This window comes from Chelmon rostratus, chromosome 23, assembly GCF_017976325.1.
Source record: "Chelmon rostratus isolate fCheRos1 chromosome 23, fCheRos1.pri, whole genome shotgun sequence".
Classification (NCBI taxonomy): domain Eukaryota; kingdom Metazoa; phylum Chordata; class Actinopteri; order Chaetodontiformes; family Chaetodontidae; genus Chelmon; species Chelmon rostratus.
Genome location: NC_055680.1, coordinates 1175522 through 1188862, shown reverse-complemented (window position 1 = coordinate 1188862; position 13341 = coordinate 1175522). Strand labels below are relative to the sequence as shown.

General features: G+C 40.1%; 2 protein-coding genes across 3 annotated transcripts in view; both read left to right on the top strand.

The window, feature by feature from the left end:
• The window catches only part of eml3 (EMAP like 3), a 51437-nt gene extending 47735 nt beyond the window's left edge, over positions 1-3702 (top strand). For both annotated transcript variants that reach the window (XM_041964492.1, XM_041964491.1), the window contains 4 exons: positions 507-594; positions 684-782; positions 895-1025; positions 2767-3702. In XM_041964492.1, the coding sequence (XP_041820426.1) occupies positions 507-594; positions 684-782; positions 895-1025; positions 2767-2973 (525 nt within the window). In that variant the 3' untranslated portion in view covers positions 2974-3702. The remainder of the gene's footprint in view (positions 1-506; positions 595-683; positions 783-894; positions 1026-2766) is intronic.
• Positions 3703-5962: 2260 nt separating this feature from the next.
• The window catches only part of mta2 (metastasis associated 1 family, member 2), a 29084-nt gene continuing 21705 nt past the window's right edge, over positions 5963-13341 (top strand). The window contains exon 1 of the mRNA XM_041965052.1: positions 5963-6333. Coding sequence (XP_041820986.1) covers positions 6306-6333 — 28 coding nt within the window. The 5' untranslated portion in view covers positions 5963-6305. The remainder of the gene's footprint in view (positions 6334-13341) is intronic.

Here is a 13341-nt window from a genome sequence, read left to right as displayed (position 1 = left end):
TGCAACTTATTGTTTTGTACTGAGGTGATTTACTCCTGGTTGGGATCATATTTATGGAGAAAATACTTTCTGGTTTTCACTCTGATGTTGTTCAGCTGCAATGCAATGGCATCTTCAGGCCATTTACTGAGTTTACGATGGACAGACAGCTTTTCGTGTTGCTAAAGTTACCATTAACCGCTGCTGACTGGAGCTGCCATTCGCTAGTTAGCTCAGTTAGCCTTGCAGCCAGTGGTTCTATTAGCTGACTTCCAGCAGGAACCTCGGCTTGGTGCTGGGAGATGTGGTGGAGAAACCAGAAAGTGTTCAGAGACACACTAACACACTGTTGGTTTGCATCTGCACATGGGATTTGATGACTACAAGCTAACTAGAATATTGCCAGTCTTTTAATTTAAAGCAACATTATAAGTATAGAATTACACCAGCTTTATCCTCTGACAGTGATTTCACAGGTGGGTCGTAGAACATTACCTGACACTGCCTCTGCTTTTCTCTCCAATCAGGGTCACTCCAGCTTCATAACTCACCTGGATTGGTCCAAAGATGGAAAATACATTATGTCTAATTCGGGCGACTATGAGATCCTTTACTGTAAGTGAAGAAGTATCTTTTTCTACTTAAATCTTCGGACAGTGTAACAATCTACTGTTGTGACGATGAAGATGAATGTATTTTGACAGGGGACATAGCATCCGGGTGTAAACTGTTGAGGAATCGCTTTGAGAGCAAAGACAGAGAATGGGCCTCCTATACCTGTGTGCTGGGCTTCCATGTCATGGGTGAGGAACAGAGCATTTTTCTGCTTCCATGTGTTTGGGTCTGTTGTAGCCCCTAAGCAAGGTGGCGTTGTTGTATCAGGTCAGACTGATGACTGCTGCTCTGGTGTTCCAGGTGTGTGGTTGGAGGGCTCTGACGGCACTGACATCAACGCACTGTGTCGCTCTCACAGTGAGAGGATGGTGGCTGTGGCTGATGACTTCTGTAAAGTCCACCTCTTCCAGTACCCCTGTCCTAAACCTAAGGTACCGCTTGTATACATCACACTTTACTCAGGCGGCCTTTATTTGCAGACATTCAAATGTTTCCTTAACATAAAGCCTGACATGTGTGAATCTAATTGGATTCAAAATCTAATTCCCATGCGTAATAGAATATTGTAGTTCTGTAAAGGTACTGTGTGGAATGTAACTTGCAGTTTAATTTCAGTTATCCAGTCGTTTTAATCACCATATTATGAGAGCTGTTTAACATCAGCACAGTGAAAAGAGGGACAGCTTCTACATTTAGCAGACTGTGGAGTGGTGGTGCTCTGCTCTACTGTGCAGCGATGCCTGCATGAATATGACCTTCATGGAGTCATCAGAAGAAAACTTTTTCTGCATCCTCACCACAAAATTCAGCATCAGAAGTTTGCAAAGGAACATCTAAAGTAGACTGATGATTTGGAGACTGATGAATTTAAAATAGAACTTCCATACAGTTTGGTTTCATCCAGTTGTGCCATAAATCTTAGGAGTCGTGGGAACTAATCATATCTATTAATAACAATGATTACTATTGTTGTTGTTGTTGTTGTTGTTATAATTCTAAACTTTATTTGTATAGCACCATTCATACAGGAATTGCAGCTCAAGTGCTTTACTTGAAGAACTCACATACACTAGTTAGTGCTTCACCTAGAAAACACAGAATATACATAAAACCAGGGATTCATAAAAATAAGATGGAGAATAAAACCCATTATGTCAAATCTGTAAAGTAACCAGTAACTATAGCTCTTAAATGCATCTGTTGAAGTAAAAAGTACAATATTTCCCTCTGATGTGTAATGGAGTAGAAGTATATAGTAACATAAAAAGGAAATACTTACATGAAGTACTGTGTACATCTATAGCCACAGCGTGAACAGGAACTGCTAATCAGTCTTTTATGGGGCGGATTTGACAAAATGTCAAGAAATATAGTTGAATCAGGACGTCTCACTGAGATCAAGATCTTTACATGTGTTTATATACAGCGCAGCATCACAGCAAGACAGTTCAGTCACACAAAGCTGTCATTATACCCACACATGCACTCATAAAAACAGTCACAAATATTATTTCATATATTTGTATGTGTATTTAGATATTTGAATAGCAAGATGAACTTTAACGTCTCTGAGAGGACTGAGTCTCTAGCTTCAGTTGTTTTGCAGTTTTTTCCAGCAGTGAGGTGCACAGTACTGGAAACCTGTCTCACCCAGCTCAGATTGGAGCTCTGGAACTCTGCTGTGGTCTGGTGTCATGTTAAATATCTTACACAAGACCTTGTAAATGAAAACACTGAGTGCCTGTAAATGAAAACACACCTTCTGTACGCAGATAGCTGTGGTATCAGATATGATCACTCACTTTGTGGCGGGTACTATAGCTATCCTTAGTGATGAACTGAATGGCACTGTGGTAAATTGCATCCGGTTTTACTGACATTTGGGAAACCTAAATTATGAAGTGAAGTCAGGGACTGTCTTAAAAGTGCATGAAAAATGGCTGAGACAGCTTTAGATTTCTGTCAGAAGTAGTCTCATGATTATTATAGACCCTTCTAACTCACTTAATTTCTTCTGGACCTCCTCCCATTATAAACTCAACCTCATTCAAACATAAAAATCATGCACCATGTCCCAGTGATTTATTCTCTTTTCCCACTGTTGAAATCCCCCCACTCGGGCGGGTGCAGTGTGGTGATAAAAGGTGGATTCTTTCTTTCTTTCCTCTTCAGGCACCGAGCCACAAGTACGACGGCCACGGCAGCCACGTCACCAACGTCTGCTTCACCCACAGCGACTCCCACCTCCTCTCCATGGGCGGGAAGGACACTTGCATCCTTCAGTGGAGGGTGATGGGAAGCGGGGTGGGCGACAGCAGGGAGAGACTGGCCTCTGCCTCCTCCACCTCCACCAGCTCCCCAGAACCTGCCACCAGCTAGGAGGGACACAGTTATGAACAGTGACAGAGGGGGAAGTGTTTACACACAGCCAGAAAGGCATGTTAGTCAGTGGACAGCAGCGACAGTCACCAGCTCAGCCGAGCCTCCGTGGTGCCACTGCTGCCTCAATTTCATACAGAATATGTAGAGGAATCCTCTCCAGGAGGAATGTTCATATTCATTTTACACTCGCACACCTCCATAATCATGTAAATCCTTGTGAAACTGGACAGTGCGATTCTTCCGTGAACACAGAATCTTTGTCGTTCTGTGGGATGTGTGGTGAGGATCATTAGAAGTGGTCGTGCACTCTGTTTGCTGGTACAGAACATGACCTGACTTCTGTGGTGACACAGACATTGGTGTCAGTGAACATTCCTGTGTTTTAGTCCGTCTTGTTTTTCAAATTTACCAACGTGCTGCATCGTGACATATGCCATTGGCTTATAAAGCTGTTTTCGTAATGTATTTACATATTTTTAATATTTTAAGCAGTGTTCGGATGACATCTCAGCTAATATTGAAGCTGTTTTTATGCTTGCATTAGACAGACTGTGACAAACCTGCTCAAATGACATCAACTCTCAGCATTTCTGACTAATTAATTTCTCTAACAGTAGATCAGCAGACTTGAAATCAGTACTTTAGTACACTTTTCATATTTAAGAGAACGTTGGGAATACTGTGATGTTGTATCTGTCAAGCTCCCAATAAATAACTGAAGACTGGAAAGTGTATTGTGTGTGAAGTGTCAGTAGTGGGCAGTGCTGCTCCAGGAATTGTGTGCTGTGCTGCGGGTTGAGGAAATGCATGTTCCCAAACTGTCCCAGACCAGAATATCCTAGATTGAACCCCATAAGTGCAGTACGATCTTGGTCTTCCAATTTAGTTCATTTGATGAAACCTGAGTACAAACTCATCTGATGAATGTCTCGTCACAGGAGAAGATAACAGGTGAGTGAGTGGCTTCAAAAGACAGGGCCAAGACGGCGTCAGCAGTGGTGGAAGAAGTACTCAGATCCTTCACCGAAGTAAAGTAGCGTTACTGCAGCGTAAAAATTACTTTTATTTAGTTGTATAAATGTATCTAATAGAAATAGATGTAAAGTAACAGTACTCTGAATGCAGAGTGACACCTTTTACAGTTTAATATATGTTATACAATTGAATTAGTATTTCTGATGCATTAACATGACAGCATCATTTAAACAGTGTAGCTGTTAGCTAATTTGACTAAATATAGGAAGATAATAGACCCTTTGAATATATACAAATGCTTGCTATCGTATACACCCATCAAATGTTTTTTACTATGTTGTGCTGTAAAAAGTTCAATATTTCCCTCTGAAATGTTTTGGAGTTGAAGTCTAAAGCAGCATAAAATGGAGATAAGTACAAAGTCCAAGTACCTCAAAAATATATGTAAGTGCAACACTTGGGTAAATGTGCTTAGTTCCTTTTCTTTCCTGTGTGTTATTGAATTTGCTTTTGTCTTGTGAGATGTTAATTTTACCTCTTCTGAATGAAAGCCATTTCTGCCAGGAAAAGAAAAATATATGGATGAAAACTTACATATAATGAAAACATTGATGGTAAAACAAAATGAGACACTAAGTAAAAAATTTCAATTAAGTCAAAGTCAGATTTTTGAGACAAATTTAAATTTTGATTTTGTAGGTCAAGTTTTTGAATGTATTACATCAAATTGTGCAATATTGCCAAATATAGGACACTCGGTCAAAATTTGGCCTTGTTAAGTCAAACTGATGACACAGCAAGTCATAATGATTTAACTTTAGAGTTAAATGTATTGTGTAATTAATCACATAAACAAATAGAAGAGGGAAAAACTATAAAAAGGCAATTCCACCCAACAAAACACTGCAGTAGAAGACACAATAAAACAGTACTGTGGGGGACACGACTAATACTATGCTTATACTCATTAGAAATGTCCACATAGCATTCTGATCATCTATTTCTAAACTTGTTTGACGAAGGAAAATTTTGTCCCAAAATTTTGTCTTATTAAGCAAACATTATGAAATACAAAGTCATAATATTGAGATTGTCAAATTAAAGTTAAGAGTGACTTAAACTTCCACAACTTTAACTTACTGTAATACTACCATCAAGTGATTTACTATTTCCTCATTTCAAATTAAAATTTTGTGGAAAAGTAAGTAGAGGGCTTCCAGACTCGAGGCCTCCAGAGTTTCCTAAAATGAAACAATCTGAGAAGCCAAACTCTCTCTGGTTGGAATGCTCACAGCTCATAGACATACTGTATACATCCTGTGCCTGAAGGTCACAAGTGGACAGTGCTTCATTTTGGAATTAATCGTTCAGTTACAGTACGTGTTAATAGATAACAGGAATAACATGTGAAACTCCTCTGCTTGCTCCACGTGCCGCTCACTAGCTGTGGAATCACTGATTCAACATTATTAGTACAAGTTAGAGCCTATTACGTTACAGTCGTTGTGGTGCTTTCAGGATTTTATTTTGAAGGAAGAATGTGTTCTATGCCACTGCTGTGTGTGTGTGCGTGTGTGTGTGCGTGCGTGCGTGTGTGTTCGCCCGCCCGCGCATATGAGTATACCTTCCCAATTTTCTCCTCTGTCTAGTTCTGTCAGTAGCTCATTTGTCTTTACTCTGTACATTTGTGTAATATGTGGAAATTATTATTATTTTATTTTTTTAACCAATTTTCTAAATAACCTTTTGGTCCCTACAAAGCTTATGAGAATCACTTTTGGGACACTATAAAATGTACTAAGTTATACACTTTAAGTCACGTGTGTGTGGCTTTCTATTTCATATTATGAACAGGTTGTTCATTAAACCAGGCCCAGTGAAAAAGTTAATTGTAAGGTATCGGAGAATACCGACTATCTCCGAAGATGACGATTTGCACACGAACGAAGGGGGCCAGTGAGTGTGTGCTTTCTGTGTGCGAGTGTGTGTGTGTGTTGAACTGAGCGGAGGTGAAGAAGAGGAGGATGAAGCTGGGAGCGGAGGATGGGAGGAAGAGTGGAGTAAGAGACAGGCTAGCTGTGTGTGAATGAGTGAGTGAGAGAGGAAGAGAAGAGGAAGGTCGTCTGAGGGACCGAAAACAAAGACTTGAGTTTTAGAGGGATAACCTCTGGAACATTACTAACGGAAACTTTCAACTTTTTACCCGCCACAGCTCGGCTCGTAGTGCCCGGAGCCGGCTTTGTTTCACGGCGGGGGTGTCTACGATAAATGAAGGAATAAAATAGATCCCCATCGATCTTTTCTACCCAAGCGGGGAATACCCTGGGACTGATTTTACGAAAGGTTACGAGAGAATGGCGGCCAACATGTATCGAGTGGGAGGTAAGGAATGTTTTACATTTTTAAGACACCCCCCACAACGTGATTGTTCGTTTCGACAGCAAGGTGGCTAGCTAGCCGCTAGCTGTCTGTTCGGTTAGCCGCTAACTAATGCTAGCTCTCTGCTAGCGTCCGTACGTGCGTCCAGTCTTGCATGGAAGAACGTCAAATCTATTAAAACAACCAACAATGTAATGTGACTTAGCTAATGGGCAAAAAGAAATAACTCCAACATTGTGACTTAGTTTCTACTCGGATGTAATCAGTCGGAAACGCTCCCATATTTGGCATGGATATAATACACTAAGCAGTGTTAATATTTAGAAAAGATCAACTTTTAAAAAAGATTGGCGTAATATCCCGAGTAGTTCTTTCCACCATAATACGTCAACGTTACCCCACCGCGGGCGGCTGCCGAGCAGCTTGAGCCGTTTCTGAAAGTTGATGTTTTTAATTTAAATCAAATGCAACCTGGTGGATACCAGAGTTTATCAAATTGTGTTTGTAGTTGGAAGTCTGCGAAGCAACCGTAATTTGTCACATTTTCTGACGTGGAGTCTGTACATATGGTAACGTCCTGGAAGTGATCACAATGCTAGTTAGCAGGAACTGCTAGCGGTGGAGAGGTCAGCATGAAAAAAATTCTAGCGACGTCTGTGGTAGCTTGCTAAAGCTCGTCGGCTAGCTTTGTCAGTGTGGTGGGTTAATTTCATTATCGCCTCCGCCATATCACTACATATGCACCGGATAGCGTTAGCCATGCAAGCTAACTTTGGTCGCTAAGTTTTGTTAGCTTAGCGCTGCGAATTGTATGTGGTTAAGTTATGTGTTAGCCAATGCAATTGCTTCTTCATGAAATATTGGCAGATAAGTGGTTCTTTTACTAAAACCAACGTTAACTACCTCGTCTTATACCAGTTTCCATTCGTTACTACGAAACACCGACAAGAGAAACGCATAAGTTAGAGCTCAATTCCCGAAAAACCTGAACTAAGTTGCGTTAGCTAGGGCTAACTTGCTACCAGTGTAACAATTTTAGTGTCCGTGAGACTTCTATTTTCATTATGGCCGCTACTTTGCCACTGGATGAAAACCGCAGCATCTCAGCAAAATTGAATTAGCATATGCAATTAACAATAACTCTGACAGCACACATGTCAAGTGTTTGTATGTTACACTAAAATGTTTCAGGCTGTTTTATTAAAACGTCTCCTCACGCATTTGCTAACACCGGGTTTCCAAACGTCACTATTATTGTGGCGAGAAACGAAACGCCGGTAGAGACGGCTAGATCCAGAGATATTGTCTCCACTGTTTTTTTCCAGTCGCATCGATGCTTTGATATGGACAGCTGTGCCTGTAACGCTACTTCACTGTGTATGTGATCTGTGGCCTTGTCTTTTCGGTGCTTGTGACTAACGTTTATTGTCTCTCAGCATTAATAGCGATGTTAGGACTTGCTGTACCTTCTTTGAATCTGAGCTTGTGGCGGCAGAGATGGCTGAATTGACAGTGAGACAGTGTGACAGGCTTAGCGCCGTGTAAGGTCATGCAAGAGTAGACTATTTAGGTCATGCTGATTAAACACCATTCTGCAAAATATGCTGCAATAATTCTGTGCTTAGCATTAACACTGTGGTCGAATGTTATAATGGTATGCTACAATACAAATCTGTATTATAATTTAGCATTGTTTTTTCCATCGTGGAGCACTTGTACACTGGTTAGTATGATGCTGTAATGAGTCTGATCCACAGTAGAGAGCAAGGGCACCACTTCTCTGTGTTGGGGGCAGTCTGGTAGATTGGGTTGATTGAGCTTATATGAATAATCAGGTAAGGTTGTCAGAAGTATCAGTACTTTAACACTTTTTCAATACCACTTGGTTAAAAGGATGCAATTGCGGTAATATCAAAAGTATCTGAGCTAAAATAAAAGTAGACATACAATCAGATTTTTAATCAAAGGTCGCACAGATGAGACAAGGGGGAAGAAAATCTGCTTTTCAACTGTGCTTCTAACATCATTATAGATGTGTTGGTATGTTATTCGTGACTTTTTCTATACCAGGACTTGTGTGCAGGTCAATTAAAAAAAAAAAGTTTTATTTTTTTGTCGCTTTATCCAAGGAGGTATAGAGTAGTGTGTTTGTTTTTTTTATATACTAGTGTGTTGAAGTTTAATTATCTGGTATTGTGACAACATAAGTATCAGTTATTGGTTTGTAATGCACTTGCTCAGTGTTCTTTCCAAGTCTTCACTCAAGGTGTTATGTATGTGTAAAATCTGGCTGCCTGTAATGGTTACAAAAAAGCTGTTTGTGTAACTTCTTTTAAAGTTTTTAGCCTTCAAACACCTTTCTTAAGTGTTACTGTACTTGCCTTTACGTTGACCTCTCTGATGTATACTTACCTGTTCTAGTTATTTTCTCCTCTCTGGTGTTGGTTGACATTCTCAGGGCTGTACTTCAACTTATTTATTTATTTTTTTGCACATAGCACTGGTGCTACAGAGGTTGAACGTTTTGTAGCACAGGCCACAAAATTGTAGCCTGTGCATAAAACATCTGTCACCATCTCTAAAAACAACCACAAGTAGTGCAGTTTGTGACTTAAACAAGCATGTGATTGGCAAAGGACATTAATGTTGCATACAGGGCACCATCCAAACTTAACAGAAATTTTTGCAGGCAGACATTTTCCTCATTTGTCCATAATGGTAAGTTGCAGGGACATCACACATCTTGCTAGAGGGAATGGGAATGTGACGTCATCAACAGCAAAACAGCCATATTTGGAGGATGCCAACCATCACCTGTACGCAGTCTCAACCCATTTAACTCACTGTAACTTGGGTAAACTTAAGTTTAAGCATGTTCGGTAAACACTGCTGTATATTGGGCTTTAGCAGCCAACCCCACAACTAACAACTGAAAAAAAAAAAAAAAAAAAAAGATCATGCTGAGGCTGTGAGTGCAGGACTGAGGGTCAGACAGAGTAAATGTGTGAGTGCAGCCTTCACATTTTCTCACACTTGGGTTGGTAGTGGTAGGTAGTTAAAATGATACATTTTACTACTTGATATACTTTAGCAAAAAACCCCAAGTATATTATGTGAGTGCAATAGTCAGTGTATCATGGGGCATGTCAATCAACTACCCCCAAGCTAAGTTTCAGCAAAAGTAACGTACTACATCAAAGCTTTTCTTTATATTGGCTTCATTCTAAGTTAGTGTTCGCACTGATCAGTAAAACTCAGTCAAACAAATATGTAGGCAGAAATGTTAAGTTCAGTTGCTAATTGAACAATAAGATGTGTTCTCTGCTGTCACTGCTTCAGAACCAGTGTGGAAACAAAAAACACCCAGTAATAGAAAGCATGTGTGTGTGTTAGCCCCTGCAACCTGTGCTTGCATGGGTATGCTCAGTTTAGACTTGGGCCCATTTACAGGGCAAACTGTTAACTCAAAATTACAAAAAAGAAGATAAATAAAGACGAAAAGAATAAAGATCCGAACTCCCTCGGGATCACTTGCTCTCCACCTTCACCCTCTGCCATTTTTCTGTCAAGTAAACTCAAGCTCGCTTGTCTGTATTCCCCTGCAGCATTTGATCAATAGAGAGCTTAGCTACCTGAAAAGCTATTTGATTCAGTTCATCACTTAAATGAATGTTAATGTTGCAGACAGGGCACCATCCAAACCTTAACAAAAAAAACATTTTCTTTATTTGTCCATAGTGGTAAATTACAGCTCCATTACATACATATGTTCACATGAGCAGTACAAATCTCAAGTCCATTTATGTTATCATGCATACAGTGTAGTTTATATTGAGTCCGTAGTGGTCATACACTATAAACTGTGAAGTGTTTTTGTTCTCTAATTAGTGATTTACACAACAGTACCAGTATGTGTGTTGCTGCCACAGCAGGTAGTGTCCTTCAGTGAGGCTGCTTTGCTCTGTGGTCCTTCCAGTTGTAGTTCTTGAAGAAGATGATACATGGAATGATACTCATGTAGGGATGCAGAGAAGTGGTTCCTACAGGGCAGCTTATATACAGACCTTGAAAAATGCCATGTACAAATCCTTAGGAATCCCTCATTTCCTAATAATTTTAGAAATAATTGTCAAGTGTCCTGCAAAGATTATGTAATTTGAAACTACTTATATCTTAAATACTGGTGCTGAGTGATGAGTCAGAGAAACAGAAATCACTTTGCAAACTGTCAATTCTTATGGCAGATTTACTAAACAGCCATGTTTTGGTACATCAACAGCAAGAAAATAAATGCCTAATGAACATTACTGTATCATAGCTTGTTGCACAGTAGCGGTTCAGTCGGTCTACTTAAATTTAGTTAGAGCAACAATTGGGCATTTGTTTAATTATTGGTTTAAGGTTTTTTTTTATAATCTCTTGCCTTAGTTTCATCCTTATCAGTTGCTTTTGTGACCTATAGTCTTGCAATCATTGCACAGCATGTCAGTTGAACATCCTGAAATGTGAAATTTGTATACAGGGAAGCATGTAATTCAGTATATATTGAGAATAATGTCTGTAACATTAAACACAGATGAATTTTAATTTCGCTGTATTTTCCAGGATTTTTTATTTTTGGTTTGGTTTAGTTGATACATATGACAGATACAGAAGCTTGCTGGTCAGCGCTGTCCTTCATTCCATGAAGGACTTACGATGTGTCTGACTTCTGAAGAAACTGCACGAAATCTGTTGTGTTATAGGCTGCATAAAAGCTGCTAGGTCTCTCAGGCAAAGTTTACTTTTTGCCACCTTGCTGGATCCTGTCTATGCAGTGTGATGTAGCAAATAAATGTTACAATGTATTGCTAAGCCTAGCCCATACAATACTGCAGTTAGCAACAGACATATGATTATGTAATGACCTAGAAATTTGATTTTTTGATTTTTAAGTTGTTTGGTTGTAAAATGTAGAAACAATAAAGAAACAAATGTATTTTGTAATGAAGACATCATTGGCAGAGTCGTTAGACTTGAACCTGACAGAATGAGTTCATATTTATGAAGCAAGTGTCCATGGATTTTTTTTTTCCAATAAGAGTTTCTGTTGTTGCAGCAGGCTGGTGCAGGCAGTTCTGTATGAGCGAGCGCCTATATTACCAGTCCTCCAGAAGCACACAGTGTTCAGCCTGCATGTAAGATCATTATCTTCCCCAGAGATTAGTCAAAGGGCTTCCTCCTCTTCATTCACCCTCAAGCACCCAGCACACTGCGCCACTCCAGCCGCATACGTCCACAACAAACACTCACTACTGCCTCAGCAGCGTCTCAGAAGACACCTTCATTTTTACATCCCCTTTCCTACCCACTGACGCTTACATACTTGCATGTTTCTTTGTTTTTCTCATTTTTTTTCTGGATCATTGATCCATCAGCCCCTCTCTTATTGATACACTGGCCTCAGTGCTGGTGGAACTGGATGATTCTTTAATATGTCCCACTGGGCAAGAGGAAGAGATGGAGGGCTGGAATAAAAGAATAATTCCCTCCTTCCATCACTTTGTCTTCAGAGCTAGAATTAGTCATGTCAGGCACATGAGAGTGCGGATCCCTTTTGGTGCTTCAGCCAGTGTTATGTAATGTGGTGCTGTTGTGTTCCTTCACTGTGAACAAGGAGGTGATGCTTCTCTGGTCGGACTCCCCATCAGTGTGCTAAGTAGAGCAAGAAATCCTCTCCCTGTCTGAATCCTTCCTTCTCAATCTCTGCTTGTGGTGATACATCAGAAACCTACTGATGTCCTCCTGAGGCTCTCTGTCCCTGCTTGTGGGAGGACCAGATGGAGCTTGACGTGAAGCCACACTGCTGTGCAGAACTGCATCAAACAGTACAAGGAAGCACTGTGTCTGTGGTAGTGATGAATGATAAATGACTAGCAGGTCAATATGGTATTTAAAGGCTCAAATCTCTTAGAACTGTCAACATCGGTATTGTGAGCCCATATTCATTGTCATTAACTCTTCACATATTTACAAAAAATAACAATCCAGTAATTACAAACCAATTACAAAGTGCAATGGCCTCTTTTGAATTAACAACCCATTTAGCCAGCAGTTTTGCATAAATCATGAGCACAAAATAAGATTAAAATTAGAAATGTAGCCTTGTTGCGGTGTTACATTAAAGTGTTACACAGCTTTTCCCCTATAATTGTACAGGCCTGGTGCACCACCAGGCCAATGGGATTTTCTGCCAGGCCAAAAAAAAATCTTTTTAATGCCAAAAATAACACTAAATATCCATTCATTTGGAAATCAATGATTTGCATTTGTGGGGGCTTCTGTGCAGCACTGTTCCTAAACATGAGTCAACCCCTGTTGCCTGGGAAACTCTTGATGTGATGCGAGTGCCACTGCCAGTGTTTCCCCTATATTCATTCTGCAGTTGCATGGGCACCACTGCTGAAATTTCACACAATCATTAATATCCTCTGCTCCCACCGAGGGTGGGATTAACCCCTCCACACACACAGCAGAGTAACAAGCTAAGGTGCAGACTCTTTTGGTGTTTTGTGTTTTTAGGTGATAAGGTGATGATGCTCTGTCCTCATGGTTCTCCGTAAAGTTTGCTTGAAGTGAAGTAGCCCCGGTGCATTTCATGTGGAGTGAGCACTGCGCCGGACCTTTTAAGTGCTTCATTACAGATGATCATATGGTAACTTAGGAGGCAATTTGGCCTTATGTGCCCTGATTAATTTGACATGCATTTAACACACCAGTCATAATTTTGTTTTAGTGGAAACTCAGCTCCTGGCATGTGCTCGTAGTGTTCCTCACCACTGTTTTTGAAGAAGGATTTGAAGAGTGGTTCATGTAGATTAGTACTGATAAATATTAAAAGCATATAAAACAAAGTGTTATACATTAAATTAAAGCATGACATGGGATAAAAACAAGAGAATGTAAAATAACTTATGGTTATTAGGGAGTTTCTATGGTGGTCCTGATATGGAAAATGTCGTCTGTTTGTAT